Below are 25,816 nucleotides of genomic sequence, written 5' to 3'. Positions count from 1 at the left end.
CCCCAAGTCGCCGCCCGTGTGCTGTTGTGTTCCCCAAGTCGCCGCCCGAGCGCGGTTCTGTTCCCGAAGTCACCGCCAGAGTGCGGCTCTGTCCCCTAGGTCACCGCCAGAGTGCGGCTCTGTCCCCTAGGTCACCGCCAGAGTGCGGCTCTGTCCCCTAGGTCACCGCCAGAGTGCGGATCTGTCCCCGCAGTCACCGCCCGAGTGCGGATCTGTCCCCGCAGTCACCGCCCGAGTGCGGATCTGTCCCCGCAGTCACCGCCCGAGTGCGGTTCTGTCCCCGAAGTCGCCGCCAGAGTGCGGATCTGTCCCCGCAGTCGCCGCCAGAGTGCGGATCTGTCCCCGCAGTCGCCGCCAGAGTGCGGATCTGTCCCCGCAGTCGCCGCCCGAGTGCGGATCTGTCCCCGCAGTCGCCGCCCGAGTGCGGATCTGTCCCCTAGGTCGCCACCGGAGTGCGGTTCGGTTCCCCAAGTCGCCGCCCGAGTGCGGTGCGGTTCGGTTCCCCAAGTCGCCGCCCGAGTGTGGTTCGGTTCCCCAAGTCGCCGCCCGAGAGCGGTTCGGTTCCCCAAGTCGCCGCCCGAGTGCGGTTCGGTTCCCCAAGTCGCCGCCCGAGTGCGTTGCGGTTCGGTTCCCCAAGTCGCCGCCCGAGTGCGGTGCGGTTCGGTTCCCCAAGTCGCCGCCCGAGTGCGGTGCGGTTCGGTTCCCGTAGTTTTTTTTTTTTTTGGGACGTCGGGAGACGTCCCTTGTGGGGGGGGTTCTGTCACGTCTCGCCCCCAACTGCTCCACTATGTGTCTGTTGTCTTGGTTTCTGTCTGTGTGCTCGCCCCTCCCCTCCTGTGTGCCCATGATCAGTGTGATTGTTCCCACCTGCCTCTCGTTACCTGTCTTGTATAAAAGTCCTGTCTGCCCCTCTCTCCCTGTCGGATCATTGGTATTGGTTTTGGTCATTGGTTTTGGTTTTGGTATTGGTTGCTGCTGGTTTTGGTATTGGTTTTGGTCATTGGTTTTGGTTCCTGTCGTTCGGTGTGTCGTCCTGTCTTGGTGCCGTCATGTCCTGCTGTCTTCTTGTTCCACGTCCCGGTCAGTCAGTCAAGTTATTGTTTAAGTCATGTCAGTTTACCGAGTCTGTATTTTGAGTTGCTTCAATAAACCCTGGTCCAAGCTGCACTTGGTCGTCCTGCTCCATGCTACACCAACCGACCGTGACAATATTATGGCCAATATGCAGTTGCATGTTTAGTGTCTTTTCTCTAGGATCTTCAGCCAGGGCACCCAGGCAGACCATGTAAGAATGTTGATGTTAAAATGTTGGTAGAATATCCAATAACGACGCAGATCCGATGATCCCAAAGACTTGAAAAATTGGAAAGTCTTTTTTGTTGACAGTGTCTGTGAGTTACTTCAACCCAAAAGTTCACATAAAGTACACATAGCTAATGTTGATCATAAAATGGCATGTGAGCTAGCCAGGGGTCCTGGAATCTTCTGATCCGTAGACAGATGTGCTACCCATTGCTCCACAAGCCCCACGGGAATATGTGGTTTGTAAGCTTGTGGTTACCCACTTTCGCAAAACTGAAAAAAAAAAAAAAAAATGGGTGACATTATTTGAATCTGCAATGATGCTTTATCCCATCATCATCATCGGCGGTCACTCGGGACGAGTATCTTCTCAGGGTCGTCTACTTGTGGGTCCGCAGGTGGGTGTAGAGGCCAATCCGGGATCCACATATTTTTGTGCAGTGTGGGCAGAGGAAAGTGGTGGTGGGTTGTGGTCGTGCTGGAGCCTGTTTTTGTCTTTCCTTACGGACTTGTCGTTTGGTTTCTGCGACACGGCGGAGTTCCTTTTCGGATGAGATGTCCTGCCCATCGGAGTTGGTGCTGCATTATTAAGGTGGTGATGCTCAGTATCCTGGCTTCCTCCAGAACGCTGATGTCCTCCCATTTGATCCTGAGTATTTTCCACAAGGTTCTCTGGTGGTGTTGTTCAAGAGCTCTTAGGTGCCTGCTGTAGGTTGTCCATGATTCTGCCCCATAAAGTAAGGTGGGGAGAACCACAGCTTTGTAAACCAAGAGCTTGGTGTCAACCCGGAGGTCTCTGTCTTCAAAGACTCTTTTCCGGAGTCTGCCATACGCTCCACTGGCACAGCTCAGGCGATGGTTGACCTCAGAGTCAATGTCCGCTTTGGAGGAGAGAAGGCAGCCGAGGTAGGGGAAGTGGTGAACATATTCAAGTGCAGTGTTGTCCACATTTATGATGGGCGGAGTAGATGGCTGGTTGGGTAGGGGTTGATGTAGCACCTGGTTCTTCTTGATGTTCACGGTCAGACCCGGGGCTCTGTATGCGAAGGAGTTCAGGATGCCCTGCAGGTCTTCTGCAGAGTGTGCTGCAATGGCATTATCGTCTGCATACTGGAGCTCCACGACCGTGGTGGTTCTGATCTTGGTTTTGGCTTTGAACCTGTGAAGGTTGAAGAGCCTGCCATGAGTTCTGTACCAAATTGGGATTCTGTGTGGTAGTTCTTCGTTGATGAGGTGGAGTATGGCGGCAATGAACACAGAGAACAGGGTGGGTGCAATGGTGCATCCCTGTTTGACCCCTGTCTCTACAGTGAAAGGCTCAGTCAAGGAGCTGTTGTTGAGCACTGTGGCTGTCATTCCGTCGTGTAATAAACACAGTTTTCTGATGTATTTATCCGGGCAACCATACCTCAGAAGGATGCTCCATAGGGCCTGGCGATCCACCGAGTCAAAGGCCTTTGTCAGGTCTATGAAAGCCATGAAAAAAGGCTGTTTATGCTCACGGCATTTCTCCTGGAGTTGGCGTGCTGTAAAAATCATGTCTGCAGTGCCTCTAGCTGGGCAAAAACCGCACTGCGATTCTGGGAGAACTTGCTCAGACAGTGGCAGTAGGCGGTTGGCAAGAACATGAGCAAGTACTTTGCCAACTGTTGAAAGGAGCGAGATGCCCCTATAGTTTCCGCAATCCGCTTTCTCCCCTTTCTTGAAAATGGTCACTATTAGAGCATCCCTGTGCTCCGAGGGGAGTACTTCTTTTTCCCAGACCTTCAGAAAGAGGGAATGGAGGTGGCGCTGGAGCTCTAGTCCACCTTCCTTTAGGACCTCAGCTGGGATCCCATCTGGCCCAGAAGCCTTGTTGTTCTTCAGACTCCTGATGGCAGCTTGGACCTCTGCTAAAGTGGGAGATTCACCCATGTCTTCCCTGATGGGACTCTGAGGGATGTGACTGAGTTGTGCTGTCTCGGTTGAAGAGTTCCTGAAAGTGCTCTCTCCACCGGTTGTTTATGGACTCATTGTCCTTCAACAGCTCCTGGCCGTCTTTAGAGCGCAGGGTTTTTTGGCCGCGATGGCTTGGGCCATAGACAGCCTTGGTAGCGCTGTAAAAGCCTCTGGTGTCACCAGACTCTGCAGAACACCATCAGTTTCATGTGCGCATTCACCGAACCTCTCTATGGTGTTACCGAACCCCATCAGTTTCATATGCCCATTCACCGAACCCCTCTTTTGGGGGGGGGGGGGGGGGGGGGGGGGGGTGACATACCAGCAAATCAGTGTGACTTCTGCTGTTGCCTTTGCAAGACCAGTTCAGATATGCGTTATCGCGAATTTACACAACATTCAGGTGTGTTCGGCCATCTAGGGGAGGGGAATGACATACCAGCTCTGCCGAACCCCTGAAGCCGACTCACCGAACCCCTAGGGTTCGACCCAGGTTAAGAATCACTGGTTTAGTCTTTGCCGGCTCAGCTTCTTTTGCAGTCTCCTCTTCCTCTTGAGTCTGATGGACATCGTGGATCGTATCAGGTGGTGATCTGCCCAGCAGGCCTCTGAATCCATCATTGCTTTTGTGATGCTCACGTCGAGCTGATCCCTGGCTCTGACTATGACATAGTCAATAAGATGCCATTGTTTAGAGCGAGGGTGTTTCCATGAGCCCTTGAGTTTGTTCTTCTGGCGAAAGATAGTATTGGTGATGATAAGGTCGTATTGAGCACATTTGCTAAGAAGCAAAACCCCGTTGGAGTTGATGTTTCCAATGCCTTCCTTTCCAATGGTGCCCTTCCAGAGGTGGTGGTCACGGCCCACTCTGGCATTGAAATCTCCCAATATAATAATCTTGTCCTCCTTGGGTATTTTTGACAATACCTCATCCAGACAGGCATAGAAGGCCTCTTTTTTGTCCTCATCGGAAACGAGGGTAGGTGCATAAGCACTAAGAACTGTTGCCGTCTGGTTGCTGGCCAGCACCAGACGGAGGGTCATCAGGCGCTCACTGATTCCCACAGGGAGTTCAGAGAGCTGACTGATCAGCTGGTTCTTGATGGCAAAACCAACCCCATGAATCCTAGGCTCATCTGTGGCCTTTCCTTTCCAGAAGAACGTGTATCCACCATTTTCCTCCTTCAGATGACCTTCCTCTGCCCGTCGGGTTTCTGAAAGAGCAGCTATGTCAATCCGGCATCTTCTCAGTTCCCTGGCAATGATGGCGGTTCTCCTCTCCGGTCTATCACTGTCCATTAGTGTGCGCACATTCCATGCTCCAAAATTCATGTTTCTGAGTTTTCAACCGCATATTGGTGATCCCTCTGAACGCAGTAATCCAGTCGGGAGGTTTGAGGCAGGCTATGTTTAGGGCACCTTTTCTAGCCCCTTCCCCCACAGGGGTGAGCAGAGTGGATCCTTAAAAGGGCTGCTCAGTCGTGGATGCAGCTACCAAAGAGCTCTTCTGCCTCGGTCCAAGAGCCCAACGATCATCTAACATCCACCGCCTGATGTGCCAGCTTGTGACTAGGGGCTTCCAGACTTCACAATCCTGCCCCCGTTTCCACTTAGTGGTCGCCACGGGACTTTAATCCGGGATGTAAGGTGGATTCCCTGAAAAAGACGCCTGTGCATGACTTTGTTTAGAGTGGGGAGACTGGTGCACAGACAGTCACCACACTGTCCTTGACAGATCAGGGTCAGAGTCCAGTGGCAAGGAGACCAAGATGACTGGTGACCCTTTTCTGCTGCAGCCTTCATCCGCCTTCCCAGCCGTTGTGACGTCACCCCTTAGGTCAGCCATCATCCTCCGCCTGGTTCACCGTTGAGGTCTTCACTATTTACCCATAGCTGGAGCTGTTTACCCACAGCCGGGACAGTGGTTGATGGGCAGTAGGGCATGTCCACACGCCGGTGGGCCTACATGCCACATCTCTGGGGCCCACTGCTGCTCCGAGATCCTGCACAACTTAGCCTGGGACCGCAAGGTGCCAGTTACCGTGTGTGGTCACGAGGAGGCGTGTGCAAGTCTTGGCAATGGAGAGGCTGTGTAGCGGCTGAGGAGGCTTATGCACTTGGCTCCTCTTTTCACCCCTGGAAACAGAGGGTTAGTCGGTGGCGGTAGCTGAAAGCAGAAAAGTGGCAAGCAGAGGCAGCATGCAGCATGCACAAACTACAGGCACTACTACTCCAACACTACTGCACTGACACATCACACGCCCTGTGTGCTGATGGCACACACGCACACGATGCTTTATCCATTGCGCCACTCGCCCTACAAGTTACGGCTATCGACCGTAAACTTGTGTGGAAAATTGTCATTGTCCAAAATATGGCGAGTTAGCAATACTGAGCAAGGGACAAAAGCATCAACATAAATTGATTATGCCATGACCCGGATTTGAACCGGAGTTTCTGCGGCCACTAACCACTATACGATCATGGCCAATATGCACATTGTATTAAATTTCATAAGTCTGACCAACAGGCGCGGAAGTGAAACTCATAACTCGTATTTAATGAGAATTACTGATAGTAGTTTTATGGTGAAATATTTTTTTAATGCTGTTAATAAATGTGTTTGTTTTCAAAAAGCTGTTTTTGAATATCCATGCTATACTACCTACTAAAAGTAAAAACCTTTTATGCAATGACCTTTACATGTACAGTGGAGCCTCGGTTTTTGAACGTCCCAGTTCTCGAACAAATCGGTATTTGAACAAAGAATTCGCAATTTTTTGCTTCAGATGTCGGACGAAATTTCGGTTGTCGAGCCTCGCGAGATGAGCCGAGAAGACCCGCATGCTAACTGACTCCGTTCGTTATTACATTCTCGTTACTCTGAGGATTGCATCAACTCTAATCATGCCTCCAAAGGAAGCAAGTGGGAGCAGTAAAGCTGATCATGGCGAAAAGAGGAAAGTAGTGCGCAAAACAGTTGAATTTAAAAAAGAATTAATCGCAAAATATGAGTCCGGTGTGCGTGTCAGAGTCGGCGCGGGTGTTTTGCATGGCAAAATCAACAATAAGCTCGATCCTAAAAAACAAAGATGCTGTTAAAGGAAGTGATGTTGCAAGAGGGGCAACTGTGCTTACCTTTTTGAAATTAAGAAAACGTTTTTGCTGTTTTCTTTCACATGATCTTTGAAATGTTGTCTTTCATTGCTAAAAAATAAAAAAAATGTTTTGATGTTTTTTTTCCCTCACAATTTAAAACGATATATTTTACTATTAGAATGAAACACGCAAGCGAGTTGCTACAGATACAGCAATACATTCCCCAGCCTAGCCTACTCTATTAATTCAGTTTATTATTAATATTATTTATTTTTACATTACCTACTCACTTAGTTATGCCGATTATGGTGTAAAATAATAAAAAAATGCTTTAAAAAATGTTTTTTTGGCTTGGAATGGATTAATTTTATTTCCAGTATTTGTAATGGAAAAACATGATTCGGAATTCGAATGATTCACTTCTCCAACAGCCTTCTGGAACGGATTGTGGTCGAAAACCGAAGCTCCACTATAATTTCTATTACTTCACACAAATCCATGTGCCATCCATGTGCTCCTGGTTCGCCCCCCAATTGGGAATATTTTCTAAGTCTCAGCGGTGGATGTCCAAGCCGGGCTGGTTCTGCGGCCGGACCCAAATGGCGAAAATTCGGCCTCTCCTTGACGGAGGTCGGAGCTCATGCTCAACGGCCACTAGGTTTATGCCATTATCTGAGCGCATCATTGACACCTGTCCTCTTCTGCACACAAAACGTCTGATGGCATTCAGACAGGAATCTGTGTGAAATGTGTGTGCAATCTCTATGTGCACTGCTTTCGTTGTAAGACAGGTATACAACACACCGTGGCTTTTAACTGAACTGCGGCGTTGTCTTATTTCAAATGGCCCAAGGTAGTCAACACCCACGTTAGTGAAGGGAGGGTTCTCAGGCAGAAGTCTGTCTTCTGGCAAATACGTCATCTGCTGTTTTAAAGGTTTAACTTTGACTTTTCTGCAGAGCACATACCTTGACAGAAACTTTCTCACTATTGAGTTGGTAGAGCGTATCCAATATTTTTGTCGTAACTGGGAGAGCATGTAAAGTCTTCCTTTTGTGTCTCTTAAGATCAATGTGGTGACATGTAGGTCCTTCGGAAGGATTGCTAGATGTTTTGTGTGCTCCGGCACAGCAGCTAAAGAGATCAGTTGCGGTTTAGATTATTCTACAGGCTTATATAACTATATAAACTATATATCAAATAACTAAAATATAAATAACAATTTTATCGAACCATCCGTGTAACTCCAAATCATTAAATCCATTGGAACTTTTGTCCTCTGTGTCACTTAAAAAAAAACGCTGCTGCTGACTCTGGAAGTACATGCGGACTCATCGTCAGTTGCGGTTCCAATTATTCCACAGGCCTATATAACTATATACAAACTATATATCAAGTAACTATAACATAACTATCTGCGTCACTTATAAAAAACTCCGCTGACTCTGGAAGTAGATGCCGCGCGTCCTCTACTACGTGGCTTACATCAGACCCATCGTCAGTTGCAGTTCCAATTATTCCACAGGCTGAGAGCGCCCTCATACAGTTTAAAGTGAAAATAACATGTGACGTGATAAACTATACCAGTAAGATAAACTATACTAGTAAGTTGTAAGTAGTAAGTAATGTGTTAATGATCAATGTTAATGTGTTAATAATTTCACATATAAGTCAAGATTCAAGATTCAAGATTCAAGAGTTTTTTATTCGCCATGTTTGAGCGTGCCAAACAAGGAATTTGACTTCGGTAAATCACAGCCTCTGTTCAACATTTAGGTGACTAACAACAACACTCAGGACATGTGAAGAACGAAAGATATTCTCAAACACCCCCTGATCTTAAACTCCCAAGAGGGCAAGGAAAAACTCAAAACTCCAGCTAGGGGAAATGAGAAACCTTGAGAAGAGACCACAGATGGGAGGGTCCCTCTTCTAGGATGACCAGGCTGCAATGGATGCAGAGAGGACACATAGTACAAACAGTGTAGACAAAAAAGGTGTGGCAAACGGGATGTTATTGCACAGTAATGACTCTGAGACTCTAAGAGTGGTGTGAGTTCATCAGAGCGACAGCCTGGGGGAAGAAGCTGTCTCTGTGTCTGCTGGTTTTAGTGTACAGAGCTCTATAACGGCGTCCGGAGGGGAGTAGTTCAAACAGGCTGCAACCTGGGTGCGAAGGGTCTGTTGAGATGTTACTTGCACGTTTCCTGGTCCTGGACAGGTACAAGTCTTGGATAGATGGGAGGTTGATTCCAATTATCTTTTCTGCAGTCCTTATTGTCCGTTGCAGTCTGTGCTTGTCTTGTTTGGAGGCCGATCCAAACCAGACAGTGATGGAGGTGCAGAGGACAGACTGGATGATGGCAGTGTAGAAGGTCTTCAGCAGCTCCCGTGGCAGGTTGAACTTCTTGAGCTGTCTCAGGAAGTACAGCCTCTGCTGGGCCTTCTTCCGGACAGAGTCTATGTGGCCGGTCCATTTCAGGTCCCGAGAGATTGTGGTTCCCAGGAACTTGAAGGTGTCTGTGGAGAGAATAGTATTACTGCGGATAGTGAGGGGTGAAAGTGATGAAGGGCCTTATTATAAGTTGCATCCCCGGCCAAACCATGAAAAACAACAGTGACTTATAGTCCAGAAAGTACGGTATGCAAAAACATCTTCAGAAAGACTTAAAAATCAAATGCTTATTTAACTTCAACCACATGTGGAAATGACAGTAAACAAAGATGGTCCTGTGAATTTTTTTTTTAATTTGGGCCATGTCAATACAATGATACAAACTGAAAATACTACCCTCCACTACCTTTGTTTGTCATGGGACTTTGGAATTGTCATCATTTCCCCCCCCTTACAGAGCCCCAGCTCACCCATCAGAATAGGAACAGCGACCTTTTGTAAACTAAAATTCACATCCACATATCTTAACTGTTCGTTGGCTTTAAGAAAACATTGCCAAAACGGCTCCATAACGAATACTATTGCTGAGTTTAGATTACAGGAAAGTGGAGACAATAGTTGGTGGAATAGCTCTTCATACATTTCTGGCAGAAGGTAGTATACATATATCATACACGGACTTAATTTCAACAGCTAAAGTTTTATATTTTACATACAGTCAAGCTCGAACTTATTCATACCTCAGGGGTATGAATAATTTTGGTCTTGACTGTAGACTTCTCGCTATTGCAAATAGACTAGTTTACATTTAAGCCTGAAATTATTCATGGGTTATGAATAATTTTAGTCTGGACTGTATATAAATTATAAACTCATTTTTTGCCCTGAAACACTAGAAGGGGTAGATTATTTTGCTGCCTGTTACTCAAATTATATGTGCCCATTTCTGGCTTTCCATTGTTTCTTTCTTTAAGACCTGCAAATCGTTATGTCGAATAGGATTACTCTGAAGTCACCGCACCACCGTACCTTTGCACGGGATTTTTAAATGACTGTTATGTTGTGATGTTGTGTTTACAAGCACCTAATGAGTTTGCCTTATTTGTTCTTTTTCAGTACAAAGTTGTGGAGCTCCAGGTAAGAATTCCATTTTGAGTCACAATGACAAATTATCTTCACTTGATTGAATGGCTTAGAGTCACAGTTTTGTAACATTTGAAACATGATATAGTCAGTGTGTTGCTTCAAGAGGGACTTCACTGGATCATCGTTGGAATCTCAGGAAAATGATGGCTGCATATGCTATAGGCATTTTAACCAACATACAATGGGAAGCCAATGTAAGATTTCTGTCTAAATGAGACTTTCATTAAAGCAGGAATTCTTATTGCTCATGGGACACCCTCTTCAGGTCGTGTGGTGATGGATCACTTGCAAGTACATTATTCCTTCAGGGTCTATAAGCACACTTCTGTCTTCTGTCTTCTTCATTTAGGATCCTAATTCCAATCGAATTGCTCAGTGGTTGGATACATTTGTTACCGCTGGAATCCTTGATCTTTCCCATGCCATGATTCCAGAGGCAGCAGAAGGAACTTACATAATTACTGCCACCACCGACAAAGGAGAGAAAATTTCCCACAGCTTTGACATTAAGCAATATGGTCTGCTCTAACATAATATAAATACGGTGCTAGCTTAACCTATGCTTTTTTGTTAATCTTCATTTGTTTTTCTTTATTCATTTAGTTTTACCCAAATTTGAGGTCACTGTTCACCTCCCAAGTGTGATTTCAATCCTCGATGAGCAGGTCACCCTTAAGATATGTGGAAAGTAAGTGTTTTCATTTGACTATTTTTATCCTCACTTTTTGTAAAAAGAAAAAAGCTACACAAAGATAATGTTTTTCATAAAGTATCTTGTAACTCGTCAGAAACTACTGCAATTCAAGTATAATAATTCTTTTCATTTCAGCAAATAGCAATTGTCATTGCTGCGAGTTACAAATCACAAAGATAAAAACGCCTGTATGAAATTTACTTTTGCTTCTTCCCGCAGATACACTTACGGAAAACCAGTTCTTGGCTCAGTTAAAGCGGTGTTTTGTAGGAATGCTGTTCACCTTTACTGGCATTCCCTGGCAGAGACAAACATCTGCAAGACATATAAACTGACAGTGAGTAGTACAATTACTAATGTCAGTTTCTTCATGTTGTAAACCTTGAATTGCTTCATGTTGTAAACCTTGAATTGCTCTTCAGGTTTTGACATTAACAGAGGCCCAATGTGCCATCACATGACTAGGGCTATCTGACGTTCAACGTTTTAGGGCCCGACAAATTAATTACCGTAATTTCCGGACTATTGGCCGCACCTGATTATGAATCGCACCAGCAAAAAATCGCGGAAAATTTAGTTTTTTTCATAAATAAGCCGCATGGTCAACCGAGTTATTTACAACGAAAGATGGTACAAAGAAAGCCTTTTTAAAGTTTAGTATCGCAGCAACGCGGAAGTGTGCACGCGAGTTATTTGCAAAGAAAGATGGTACACAGAAAGCCTTTTTAAAGTTTTAATAACATACCTTAACGTTTCTTTCCAAGCACTGCCTGTGACACGGCAGTAATACCGCAGCAACACGGAAGTGACACAGCACTAACAGGGCTGGTTAAAAAATCATACCAGTAAAAGTAAAAAAAGCGCTAGTAAAAACCTAGCACTGAAACTATCAAAGTCTTCCTCCTCAGTGTCGGATTGGAATAGCGTGAGATATACTTTGCCACACACTTTCTCAGTCTCTCTTTTGTTGTCGCTTTTATACATTTCTTGTAGCATTTTCCATGATGAGGGTCTGTTCTTGCTAATTTTATTCATGCACAAAGCACTAAGTTACATTAAAATAGCGAGCTACACGTATGGCTCCAGAGTGGACGTGACCGGGAAAAGGGTGATGCAACAAGATGTCATTAACAATAGCCCAGTGCCCCCTAGTGACCGGAAGAAACCTTTACAGTGCATGAGTGCCTCTAGTACCTTAGTTAAGATCCAAATCGACTGCCTTTAACTTAAAAGCGGCATCATATGCATTTCTTTTGTCCCCCATAATGAGGGTTTGTGTATAAAACCTTCCTTTCTTCAGTAATGTCCATCTTGATCTCGTTCTGTCTCTTCTTTGTGTGAATTATATGGCACTATTTTCCTGGTGGATGGACATGCGATCAACACACCACTCTTCTCCCCAGTGACCGTGTCACATATCCCTCCGCCCAGCAAAGTGGTGCCGCACAACAGCGGTCCACAGCCTTTTTAGTGTATAAAAGTGATCAAGTCATCACAAAAATCATGAAAAATCCATAGATATCCTGCACCGGACGACAAGCCGCAGGGTTCAAAATTTGAGCAGAAAGTAGCGGATTATAGTCCGGAAATTACGGTAGATGCCCTGCCACCTAAATTAAACCTGCAGACAATAAACTAGACAGAAGTAATACCTTCTCGAAGACAGAAATAATTTAAACGTATTGTATCATGAATCGGCGGCTCGGTGGTGCACTGGATAGCACGTCCGTCTCACAGTTAGGAGGGTGCGGGTTCGATTCCACCTCCGGCCCTCCCTGTGCGGAGTTTGCATGTTCTCCCCGAGCCCGCGTGGGTTTTCTCCGGGCTCTCCGGTTTCCTCCCACATCCCAAAAACATGCTTGGTAGGCCGATTGATCACTCCAAATTGTCCCTAGGTGTGAGTGCGAGTGCGAATGGTTGTTTGTCTCTGTGTGCCCTGCGATTGGCTGGCAACCGGTTCAGGGTGTCCCCCGCCTACTGCCCGATGACGGCTGGGATAGGCTCCAGCACGCCCGCGACCCACGTGGGGACTAAGCGGTTCAGAAAATGGATGGATGGATGTATCATGAATCGCTGGAATCAGGCCTAATCTTTGTACCTCCAAGTTCACTTTCCCGGAGACACCAGTGCTGGTTTTGGCAGTGTGATTGCAATTTGGCTCTTGGTACCCTGACAGGGCCACTACCTGAGAAGGCTTAATGTCGAACCTTGTCTCTTCCAGACCGATGACAGTGGCTGTGCTACAGAAATGGTGGGCATGGCAGATTTTGCACTCGACAAGAATACATATGAAGATAGTTTTGTGGTGGATGCTGAAATGGAGGAGCATGGCACAGGTAAGATGGTGAAATGTTTTACTACCCATAGAACCTGAAGCCTGTTTGTAACTTCTAATCATATTTCCTACTTAGGAGTGATCCTGATAGGTACAGGGCGGACAACTTTCAGTGCCCGTATCAGAACAGTCACTTTTGAAGACGTATCTCAAGCGTACAAGCCTGGGATCCCATTTGAGGGAAAGGTAGTCTCTTTTAAGTGTTATAAAAGTCCACATAAAACCATGTCCAATCAATGATTCAAAGGAAGCAGTTGAAGTGCAGTCATGTCCAGTGATGTTTGGACTGTGTATTTCATCAATACACCACTGTAAAGCCCACTGAGGGGCGAACAATTGCGAGCGTTTTTGAAGGCAGCCAATGGTTGCGCTCTCGGCAGGGTTTGTTCAAGGTCGCACAAACGGTTGCCAGAATCTGGAAGACGTTCGCTGTCATTTTCTTGTCGCAAGGGTATATTGTACACGTTCAAAAAACCTTCTAACAAGAAAAATCACTAAAACATTTGGCGAATGTATGTTGAACGTTTTACGAACATTTGCAACCTTGAATGAATCCAGACAAACGCTGTGTAACATTTGCTGCCTTCAAAAAACTTTGTTAGCGGCTCAGTGGGACCTAAATGAATTTGAATGATGATTTTTTTCCTTAAATTTCGAGTTTTGTCTATTGAGGTGATTTAGCAAAATCTGTTTACTTGTCACTCATACATTATTGTTCGAAGACAATGGCACTGTCGTCACTTTTTTAGTAGCTCATCAGGGTCTCCTGCTAATCAGCATCCAGTAAGTCACCCAAGATGCCAAAGTATGACTCAGGCCAAAGCATACTTGACCACACCTCTAAAATCACATTATAAACAGGCATGGTGTGGACATTTTATATGCAATTTAAATCACCATGGTTTGACTGACTGCCTAAGGTTTAATGTTTGTACATCTGTAAAATTCATAAAATCTTAAATGACTCAACATTTTATCCTCATGCATTTTGTTTGCAGGTCCAAATGACTGGTCCAGACAAAAAACCTGTGGCCAATGAGCCTGTGTACTTATTTGCCCCAGACTCAGTCAACTTAACACTCATCACAAACACAAAAGGTATGGCCTCGTTCTCACTGGACACCAGCAACTGGAGGAACAATGTGAATCTTAAGGTTTGTGACTAATGTGTTGTTTTTAGGTCACTGTAGAACCACACTTGAATAATAAAAAAAAAATTAAGAAAATATGCAAGGCTTAACACCAAATTAGTAGTTAGATAAACAGATACGTAGGGTTAGGTTGGTTGGTTTGGTTGCAATTGTAAGGCAGAGCCCCTCATTCATTAGAATATTTTGTAAATAACATTTTTAGGTGCAGTTAGTACTTATTGGTGTTTTTATATGCAAATCTTCGTTGGAGCGTACTATATGCTCTGATGTGGTTTAAATACCAGGCACCATGAAATTAATTCGTGATTAATTAAGGAGCTATGCAACTGAAATACAATTTGTAACTATATCGCAGACATAGTATTTTTACGGCATGTCACATGGTCTCCTGGACACAATCATGAATCTAGATTTACACTGCATTTTTGTAATGCCCATTCAAAATTTTTGGGTAAAGTCTGGTTTTCTGTGTGTGCGTCCGTGCGTGCGTACGTGCGTGCGTGTGTGAGTATGTGCATGCGTGCGCGTGCGTGCGTGCACGTATATACATGCACACACACATACCTGACTAAGAGGGCACTTTCATACTACACTGGCTAACAGTGGCCTCCTATTTCTGGTTATTTTCAAAATACTTAAATCAATACCAACAAAGGGTTGCCTTTTAATGTCTTAAACATAATATTACTTCAAATATTGATTTTCTATTCTATGATGGAATTTTCCAAGAGGGGATTTCAAGGCTTGAGTGACATCTACCTATCTACGAGGGAACCTCCAATACCTACAATGGTCAAACTTGATCTTTTTGGAATTTGGTGTACTGCAAACATCATCTTTACATATATAAAATGAAGAAGAAAATTGAACTACAATCAAATCAACATTTAAAGATTTGCCTAAAAAAACAAGGCAACTTAACAAAATCACACTAAGACATACAAAAACAGAATTGCACACAAGTCCCTCCCCCAGAGAAATGCACACATACAATGACATTGTTTTTTTTAATTGATGTTAGATTGTTGGTTGTATTATTATTATTATTATCTATCCATCCATATTCTATACCGTTTGTCCCCATGGGGGTCTCAGGCGTGCTGGAGCCTATCCCAGCAGTCATCGGGCAGGGGATGGAGGACACCCTGAATCGGTAACCAAATAATCCTCGTTCTTCATGGAAAAAAAGAGACTGCAGTAGGGTGGAATAAAATGTAACGTACTATACGTGTACTTGTCTCGATCACGTGGCCAATTTGAAAAAAACCCTAAAGGTGCCATCAGTGCTTGACATCCATTGGCTCTTCGGTCTCCAAATGGCAGCTGTACAGGCGCACACGAGATGGGGATGGCAAAATAGCAAGTGCAGATGGCGACGACAACAAGCGCCAAAGGCAATGAACGCCAATGGTGAACAATTTCTGGCCCGCAGGCTGTAGTTTTGGGACCCCTTATGCCCACTTAAACCTCTGAAAATATTGTCTTATTTTGGATTTTACAGGACATCAAATATCTTCCTCATGACACCCTGAACTGGTTGGCAGTCAGTTGCAGGTCACTCTAGACAAGCATTCATACTCAGTGGTCAATTGGCCCTTGGAATGTAGGAGAAAACCAGAGTAAGGAAACACACACAGGTTCCGGGATAACATGCAAACTACACACGGGAAGTCTCAAACCCTGAACCTCTGAACTGTGAAGCGACGTGGAAACCAGTGGTCCACGGTGACACCATAAACAAATTATTATATCACAATCTGCCATGAGTTGTGATTTCAAATTAAATTCCTTGTTAAATATATACGTAGCAATCAGTTGCTGTCACATGAAAAAATTGGACAATTGAATTATATTATGTGACCCAAGTCAAAATTGTAGGTTGTTGTTCAGTCTTGACTGGGCCAAGGAGCATGCGTGGGCCTCCACCTGAGCAGTTGTTGCCATGACAATGATGTCAGAAGTCGTTTGTGGTAACAATTCTGCCTTTTCACAATTCCACAGTTCACACCCTTCCACCACTAAATACCCATTTGGCGTGGTTTTAATTTTCGCGTATATCTTTGTGTATTTTTAAATGTATTTGTTTTTATCACCGGGATGTTCTGTGTTCATTAACAATTATGGTCAAAAAGGGTACAGTAGGTAAATGTAAACTTTATTTTCGTGACTCAAAACACCATTTTTCAACTTCGCATGCTTGAGATGTGTTACACAGCACTCTTGCATTCAGATTTTCAGCGGGTCAAACTAAGTCATGGGGGATAGGGCTTTTTCATGTAACATGCATGTCTTCAAATATCTAAGGTCTGTAGTTGGCGCCAGCAATTGTGTGTACACTTGTGCACCAGTTATGAAACCAGATGTATTGATAAAACAAAAAATACTACCATGCAAACAATCTATGTATATATAACAAACACTTTTTTTATTTTTATTTTTTTATTCACAGAGTACTATGTACACAGATTTCCACAATAAAACATTTCAAAATTAAAAAAAGTAAAATCATATGCAAAAATGAAAACAAGTCAGCTTTGGACAAGACCACTTAAACATACACTAGACTCTTTCCCAGATTACACTACAGCAACATCCATTTTGTACTTGCAAAACAATGAGTCAAGCAATTAACGTGTGTAATCTAGAAAACAGATGTGGCTACATTCACAGTTTTTATTTGTCTGTCCTGATGTTTCAGAGTTAAACCTTTGCATGACTGAAAGTATTCATATGCAATACTGACTTGAAAATCAATTTCAAGATACCTGATGGAGATGGACTATATAAAGTCTGGGTCCTTGCTTTGTGCAACCAACTAGTATTCCACACGGTTGTTTACAAAACACAATAACTCTAGCTAACTCATTGGTTTGCAGGAAAATATTTCTAGCACTGTTTTTTTCACTTATTCACTACCATCTACCTCAGGAAGATATTTTTGGTGTCTTTCTTGACCTAAAGACTGACCTACAAATGTTTTTCTATTGTACGACTCCAAGGGATACATCTACAGGTAAATTCCTTATTTGCACAAAAAAAAAATACAGATTTGTTATCCATTCTTGCTAACAGTGTGTAATTGGCACATTGTGTCCTGGCTAATTTCATGTCTTGTGTTAACTGTTTGATACAAAACAAACCATTTTTATGAAAGTTTGAAGAGTTAAATGAGACTTATTTGCTTATGCAAGAAACACGTCGTAAGACATTTTTGAAACTTTGTAAAAGTTTTTCTTATTTGTGTGAATAGTTTTGCAAAAATAGCCAAAAGTTACAAAGAATGTGCCTAGGTAATCAGACAAAACTTTATCAGGTAGTCCAAGTCATTGTTCTGGACACTAGGAATAGTGAACATATTTTTGATTTCACAACGCCACAGGTTCATGTCAAGTTAATCATAATACTGTTTTGCAGAAAAATCAGACCTAAAAGAGTTTGCCCATGAAAGGACTTCATTGCTTCTGGCAAAGACAAACACACATTTCAGAAAAGATTCATCATGACTGAAAAAGGTAATGTATTGAAAAAGCTGAAACAGGGCTCTCCAATGCATTCCGAAGGTTATAGACAAGGTTGAGCAATAAAGCAGTTTAGATTCAGTTTTCAAGTAATCATTATTCATTTTCCATACAACGCAAAAACAGAGTTGATTTTAACACTTTTTTGAGAGGGTATGGTCTCTGAGAGACATTGCGTTTTTGCTTTAATTATGTTGCAATATGATCTGCAATGATTTGATAAGAGACAGTTTCTCGCTTTTTTTTAATCTTTTTAAACCAGGTTATGGAATATTTATAGACTTCTTGCTTGAATATGGGTGAACACAACGTTCTAAAGGAGAAGCATATTATTTTAAACATTAATGGTTTTACTCGTATTCCATATGAAACGGTATTGTCTGATTGTTAAAAACAATTAACCACATGACACAACCTGAAGTGTTTTACAATGCATAGCTTTCCATGATAATGTGATAAATGTGTCTCTGTCACTTCATTAATGATTTTGTTTTCTTCGCGTTACGGGATAAGAGCATTAGATCACACAGTTGTCCACAAAACATCAGAGAAGATAGACATCCCTGAATGATTTGATTAGTTGCTTTGATCATTTTAATTTGTTTTAAACATTTGTGGTTTTACTCATATTCAATGTGAAAAGGGATTGTCTGTTAAATCACAATTAACCACATGACTAAACAATTTGATGTGTTCTACATGATTCCTTTTTAAGGCAAATAATGATAATATGTTACATGTTTCTGTCACTTCTTTGATTATTTTGTATTTTTTGTGTTCCAGACTAAGACCAACAAAACAAACATCATAACATAACATTAAAGATGGACATCTCTGAATGTTTTGATCAGGTGCAGAACAATCATTCAGAGGTGATGAGTGACCTGATACAATCATGCTCTCTTCCTGAAGAGAGCTATTCAATTATGGTAGGTATATTCTCTTTGGAAATAATCTTATTATGTTGTCGATGTTAACAAGTAGTCATGTTTTTTTAAGGAAAACAGCTATTTAAAAAATCTGATTTCAAACTTCTCTGACCAACAGGTTTCTTTTTTTCACGAAATGTCTGACGAGAATAAAGTAAACCAAAAAATAGAAAAAAAGAAGAGAAAATAGAAGAAGTTGCATGGAAACCAGCCACCCACTTACCTGATAAAAGCAAACCCCCAAGGTTGTATTGAGGTAAAAATCTCTTCAAACACTTCATCTCAGAGCGTCTATGATAAGAAGAATCACGGCCTTTACTGTGAGCAGAAGCACGCTGAGAAAACTGAAGTGGCGGAGGGACTTGCACATAACCAAGGGACATCTACATGGAATCTTCTTCTCAGCTAATGGATTAATATGAGAAAGTACCACCTCAATTGCTCAGTTCTTTCCTCTGGAAAATGACTAATTGTACCCAAACGACAAGCACTTCACCCATACATTGAAGCAGACTACTTGCGAGTTCTGTTTTGCAATGTATATAAGGACAGACCTCTGGAGACATCACAAGCGTTGGAAATTCAAAGTGACCAAGGTTGGCCCAGTGAAAAGAAAGATCCTATCCACTGCTTCCCTGATGTTGCCAATTACTGATCAACTGATAAAGATTTTGGAAGGCATGACTTACGATATTGTCACTCAAGTCAGATGTGCACATAATTCCCTTAGGTGAGAAGATGTTTGTTGTTAAGTCAGATGTGCTTATAATTTCCGTAGGTGAGAAGATGCAAAATGGAGAAGTGGGACGACACCATGCTGACATGAGAAATAAAATGAGGGAGCTTGGCAGACTAGTTATATCAGCCAAGAAAATTGACCACAACATAATATTTTTGAGGAACCTGATAGATCCTGTGAAGTTCAATTCACTTCTGGAGGCGGTTAAATCCATGACTGGATTCGACAACGCCATTAACAGATTTGGTACTCCAGCAACGGCACTGAAACTGCGGCATTCACTCTTAAGTGTGTCAAAGATATTGCAAGAAGCATTATGTTTTCAAAGTTAATTGAAATGGAATGGACGTCACGTGTCCTCTAATGTGCTTAAGACTTTAGACCAGAAGAAATGGAACAGCACCCAACCACTCCCTCTGAGGACATCAAGAAACTGCATGACTACTTGAAACATCTTGAAGAGGTCCACAAAAAGGCATTGATTGAAAGTGCTTCCCAAAAATCATGGCGTGAGCTCCCTAAGGTTACAAGCAAAATGTCAGCCAAGCAAAAATTGTTGCAGGGCAACAATCTTAGTTGTTTTAGATTAAGATTTTGGATGCTAATTTGTGACATATTGTGGAGACACTATCTATGCGGAAAGTGAACTACATTTTGATTTTATTTAGTTTTGTGTCATTTTTCCAATGTCTTTCTCCAACTGTTTGAATTGTACACATAAAAACACCTACATTTGCCTCTATAGGCTAATGTAGCCTGTAATGTCAACTCAATTATGTACACTTCACTGAAAGAGATGTTTGGTCATAAATCTATATCACCTTTAGATGTGGGCTACAAAAATGTTCACAGTTTTTCTCAATTGCCACGGCACATTTCTCGGAAGCTGTTCTCCCTTTCTCTCAAGTGTGAACACAAAACCCAATTTTCAAGCTACATTCCACATGTAGGTGGGCTAATCGTAGGATCATCCTTCCACACAAAACTCCAGACTCTTCTTGCAAATTGACAATAAAGCTGACTTTGACTTTGAAAACCAAACTTTCACCCCAAAATCTTTTAATTTGTGCTCAGAATTGAACTCTGTTGTCAGTTGTCAAATGTTATTATTAAAACTTACTGGATACAAATTTTAACACATCCAATGCATAGAGAAACAAAATTAGATAAATCAATTGATTGGTGCACCTCGACTCACAATGTAGATATCCAGTGTGTAGGGGTTCATCTTTTTATAATCTCATATCTACAGAAGAGCCAAGCAAGAGGAAGTATAATATATCTGAATTGAGAGAGGCTTTTCAATCTCTACTAAAGGTCATGTGACGTAATTGCTGCATGTTACAAATGAACTGTCTTTGTGGTCGTCTATTGTCACCATCTATGTCCACTTTATGCCCAATCTTTCAAGTTGGATTCAATTAAAATCAAATATGAAGTGAGTACCGTTACTCAAAACAACTTGTATATACAATCAGATCATTCAGACTGAAATTGCACTACAAAATATTGGATACATATGCGATCTAAACCCATCTACAAAAGACTAGGTTCACACTTGAGTGCAATTCTGATTGTTTTTATCGATATGAGATAGGGCGGCACGGTGGTTACCAGGTCCGCCTCGCTGTTCGGAGGTTGCGGATTCGATTTTACTTCCGGCCCATCCGGCTTTTGCATGTTCTCTCCGTGCCTTCGTGGGTTTACTCGGGGTACTCTGGTTTCCTCCCACTTCCCCAAACCATGCATGGTAGGCCAATGTAGCGCTCAAATTTTCTTGTGAGTGCGTACGCGGATGGTTGTCTGTCTATGTGTGTCCTACGATTAGCCCACCTACTGCCTGATGGCAGGCTTCTGGATTATTCTCCAGCGCGATCCCTGTGGGAACGAGCGCTACAGATAATGGATATGGATGACCATATGCGACACATTTAATTTTCATGTACAATTTAAATTTTTCCAAATGCCAGCTGGGCCTTTTACGTTTGTGGATATAAATCAAATATGTGAGCAATGTATCTGCAGTATGAACACTCATCTGTACATGTCTGAACTACACATCATCAAAAGACCAATATTTCCTTGTTGCAGGAAGGGAATAGAGTGGACATTTGAGGTGAAAGTCCGTTTTTCATGCACGACAATGACGTGACGTCATATTTAGTCTCCATCATCGATGTTCATGACACCATCAAATTATTTCTACATTTCTACACAGAAACATTGTGCCACGGGATGTATTTTTTTTCCAATGCATGTTGCTTGACTTTATGCTTTATGGGCATGCGTGTCACATCACACATTAGAAGCCACATTTGTTTATGTGACGTGAACGACTCCATAAAAAGATCAGATCAGAAATCAGAAATCTGAATTGGCATCACGTCTCTCAGTGTGAACGCAGCCACTCAGTTACCTTTGTCGTATTTGAATACATCAGAATTGAAAACTGTATTAGAAAGAAGTTATCAGAAGTTATGTAAGTTGACTCAACTGATCCTAAATTTAATGTTACAAAAAGCTCTGAATTCCACCATTCTCTTGTTTTTCTGTTTACAGGCCAAGTCCAAACTGGTCGATGATGATGAGCAGTATGTTCCAGATTTGCGGAAACCAGAGTACAGGGCAGCCTATCATGACGTTAATGCCTTCTATTCAAAGAGTAGTAGTTTTTTGAAGCTGATGCAGGTCCATGGAAGGATCTCCTGTGACAAAGATGCCGCAGTACGAGCTCAGTACATCATCCAGGGACAAGAACTCAAGAAGGGACAAGAGACCTTAGACTTTCTCTTCTTGGTGAGTCCAGGTGTTTTCAGTATTGCATTTCAGTATTGGCAACTTGAGTTTGTACTCGAAATGTATTGCTGTGTGAAAGACACACCCTGAATGTGCAAGTTTCAAAAGTCTGTGTGTGTGACTTGAGCAGCATAATTTTGGCCCAGAAGCAGGCAGGACACGGAAGTGGAAAAACCTTCGAGAGCCATGATATACAAAAATACTAAGTAACAGGACAGAGCTGGATAAAAAATACCAAGTCACAAGAGAGAGCGGCGCAGGATGCAGAAGGCATGCTTAGTTTTTGAACTTCTCACTGGATGACATCAGGCCATGCCTAATCAATCAGCGAGCAAAAGGATCTTTAAATAGTCATTCAGGAGGCCACACCTGCTCAACGCCTCTCACCGTGGGCAACTCCAGAGTGGAAGAGAGTCCAGCCCCTCTCAAGAGGGCTTGTACCGGAACCCAAACTGTGCGTGGAGGCTAGTCCGACTATATCTGGTCGGAACTTTTCTGCCTCGCACGCCAGCTCGGGCTCCTTTCCAGCCAGAGAGGTGACATTCCATGTCCCAAGAGCCAGCTTCTGCAGCCGGGGATCAGACCGCCAAGGTCCCTGCCTTTGGCCACCACCCAGCTCACACTGCACCCGACCCCTTTGGCCCCTCCCACAGGTGGTGAGCCCATGGGAAGGGGGACCCACGCTTCCTTTTCGGGCTGTGCCCGGCCGGGCCCCATGGGCGAAGGCCCGGCCACCAAACGCTCGCCTTCGAGCCCTGCCTCCAGGCCTGGCTCCAGAGGGGGGCCCCGGTGACCCGCGTCCGGGCGAGGGAAAACGAAGTCTATTTATTTTAGTCATCATAAGGGGCTTCTGTGAGCCGTGCTTTGTCTGGCCCCTCACTTAGGACCCGTTTGCCATGGGTGACCCTACAAGGGGCATGAAGCCCGCGACAACATGGCTCCTAGGATCATAGGGGCACGCAAACCCCTCCACAACGATAAGGTGACGACTCACTTTGCTGATTGTATGCATAATTTTTAGGTGCTGTCCAAAGGATCAATTGTGCAGCATGGCATTCTCCCGGTGGCTGTTACTGTGGGTGCAGGTAATTTGTCTTTGTTTATTTGTGCTTGTGTTGGTTGTCATGAGGTTCACTGGATTCCTCCCACCTTGAAAATATGTGTGGTAGTTTTCCTCTAAGGTCCGCAAACAAGAATATCAAAGGATGCAAGGGTTCCCTTGAAATTATTCAACTTAAATTTACTATTTACTATGGTTGTTTTATTTAGTGGAGGAGCCAAAAATGGTGATGCCCGTAGCCTCGCTGGCTGTTGTACTTTGTGACTGTATCAAAAAACACTTTGGATTGTTTCGCAACATTTGACAGCAATATAAACCCCTCAGGCAGTGGGTCGATTAGTTTAGTATTTTTTATTTATTTATTTATTTTTTTTAATAAGACTCACAGCAGCTCGTGATTTGGATATTGTGGTTTGGAAACTGCAGTTTGAAGGTGTTATAGTAGTGTTTTAGTTAGAGTTTAGCTGTGCAAATCTATACACACAGTCCTGGGAATCCTTACAAATGAAGATATCGGCAGTACCCTGTGCAAGGTGGTTCAGCACAGCGACTTTCAAATTACTGGACAATAGACGTGCGGGTTTGAGCCTCAGTCTGCATTGGGTTGGATATACCGTTTTGGACGCATTAGGTTGTTGTTGTTTTTTTGTTGTTCTTAATTTAACAGTTTATTTTATGCAACAGTGAAATCTTTATGTTCCAACGAAATTGAGTACAATAACAATTCACTGGGAAGGGAAAAAAAATACAGAATCCCATTTACTTTGTTACCCCTGTGAAACCCAAAATATATTGTATTAGGCCAATAGACTTTGTTAAGAAATTGTTTCATTATACAATTTTTGTTTTTCTTAGTAATTTCCAAGAGTCGAAACAGACATGAAAATAATTTATGCACCAGTACATCACACATTGTTTGGTTAAGATACATTTGCACATGGCCCAGCAGGTGGTTTTGTGTGCACATGAAGTCTCTGTAAATGAACCCTTTTTCTAACCATTTGGCTGAAACAGGGATTAAAGTAGGAGGAAGAATAATTGCCGACATTCAGCTAACAACCCATCCGGGAACTAGACATGAGTAGGACCACAAGGAATGAAAGGAAGCAGGGAGTTAAGGATGTGTTCAGATTGCGAGAAATCTGATTTTAAGACCATCCAGATTGAAACTGGATGGCTGCTGTGTTGTCTGAACAGTCACAAGGCAATTGATGAACAGTCACAAATCTAATTTGTGCGAGACAGATTGAACCCACAATCGGGAGGTAGTTTCAAAATCGGATATGGACAGTCTTAACAGTTTCAAACAATCAAATCTGTTTTGACTGTCCATGACGTCACTACACAATGCAAGACCCAGTGTTCCAATCTAAGTGCGGCGTGGTAAAGATTGGATTTAGCTCAACCAAAACCCACAACATACAGAACGTAACACCGACCGTACATAACAGTTTTCTGTTAAAGGCTATAAATCAAATTGTCTTGGGGAATGGTGCATAACCCTCTAGCCCAGTTGACAACCATCCAAACTGGGTCATTTGGAGTGGTCAATCAACCTACCATGTATGTTTTTGGGACGTAGTAGGAAGAACATGCAAATCCCACACAGGGAGGACCAGAGCCGGAATCAGACTTATAACATCTGATCAGTGAGGCAGACGTACTAATTAGTGCGCCACCCTGCCACCTTACTTTATTATGTAATTTCATCAAATCAAAACGAAAAAGACTCACTAAATTTCCTGCTTGAAACATTGTTCATTTCAACGTATGATGTATTTTTCCTCTCTCTGTCAGTGAACAAAGGGGAGCTGACCATACCCCTTCATCAAGTGATTGACCTGGCACCCTTCGCACAGGTTGTAGTTTACACTGTGTTGCCTGGTGGTGAGGCTGTGGCAGACAGCCATGACTTCCCCATCCAGCTCTGTCTAAAAAATAAGGTACTTCTTGTTTTTAAATACTGTAAGCAAAAAAACAAACATAATGGAGTCTGAATGCAATAGATATAGTAAATGGTGTCAAACAAAAGATCATTTGAGAACTGGATTAATCACCTCTGACTCCCTGTTGTCTTCTGTGCAGGTTTCTCTTAAGTTCCCGTCCCTCCAAGAGCTTCCAGCAGAGAAAACTACATTGAAACTGCAGGCTCAGCCTGGCTCTTTGTGCTCCGTTCGAGCCATTGACCAAAGCATCTTATTGCTGCAATCAGAGAGGGAACTCACCGTTGGTTATGTAAGTTAACTAACACTATGCCTCATCTGTTGTACGTATGTACTAATTTCTTAAACAAAACAAATTAACGACTTAGATTTTATTTAAGGTGGTACAGTAGAACAAGAAATTTCAGGCTTGAAATCTGTTTGCTATGGCCTTTCTGTATGAAATCTAAATGCTGTTAAAATCTAACACATATCTGTTCACACAAAATTGAGTATTGATAATCAGGGTTCTAAGTTAACAACCGCCAACCTGCCAAATGAATTTCTAATAGCGGATGTTGATAAAAGCATACCCGTTGCTTTTGCCAGTGATGCATGAGGCACATGCATGTGCATTGCCTGGGGGCACACACACAGATCATTGACACACAGCTGTGACTTTATTTTCATGGAGTTTTCAAAAATAAAGCTCTTGTAAAAATAAAACAATCTTAACTTTTAATTCAAGTTAATTATTAAAACTGGTTAAAAATAATCATATGAGAAATGCAT

At 43.0% G+C, this 25,816-nt stretch overlaps 1 protein-coding gene across 2 annotated transcripts in view; it reads left to right on the top strand.

Moving 5' to 3' along the window:
• The window catches only part of LOC125972192 (alpha-2-macroglobulin-like protein 1), a 52,701-nt gene that overhangs the window by 9,091 nt on the left and 17,794 nt on the right, over positions 1–25,816 (top strand). For both annotated transcript variants that reach the window (XM_049725654.2, XM_049725653.2), the window contains exons 5-15: positions 9,851–9,871; positions 10,230–10,398; positions 10,484–10,568; positions 10,794–10,911; positions 12,796–12,910; positions 12,986–13,095; positions 13,908–14,063; positions 21,806–22,042; positions 23,064–23,127; positions 24,900–25,045; positions 25,188–25,337. In XM_049725654.2, the coding sequence (XP_049581611.1) occupies positions 9,851–9,871; positions 10,230–10,398; positions 10,484–10,568; positions 10,794–10,911; positions 12,796–12,910; positions 12,986–13,095; positions 13,908–14,063; positions 21,806–22,042; positions 23,064–23,127; positions 24,900–25,045; positions 25,188–25,337 (1,371 nt within the window). The remainder of the gene's footprint in view (positions 1–9,850; positions 9,872–10,229; positions 10,399–10,483; positions 10,569–10,793; positions 10,912–12,795; positions 12,911–12,985; positions 13,096–13,907; positions 14,064–21,805; positions 22,043–23,063; positions 23,128–24,899; positions 25,046–25,187; positions 25,338–25,816) is intronic.

This window comes from Syngnathus scovelli, chromosome 7, assembly GCF_024217435.2.
Source record: "Syngnathus scovelli strain Florida chromosome 7, RoL_Ssco_1.2, whole genome shotgun sequence".
Taxonomy (NCBI): Eukaryota; Metazoa; Chordata; class Actinopteri; order Syngnathiformes; family Syngnathidae; genus Syngnathus; species Syngnathus scovelli.
The sequence above is the reverse complement of the archived record's forward strand: the minus strand, read 5'-3'. Positions and strand labels throughout refer to the sequence as shown.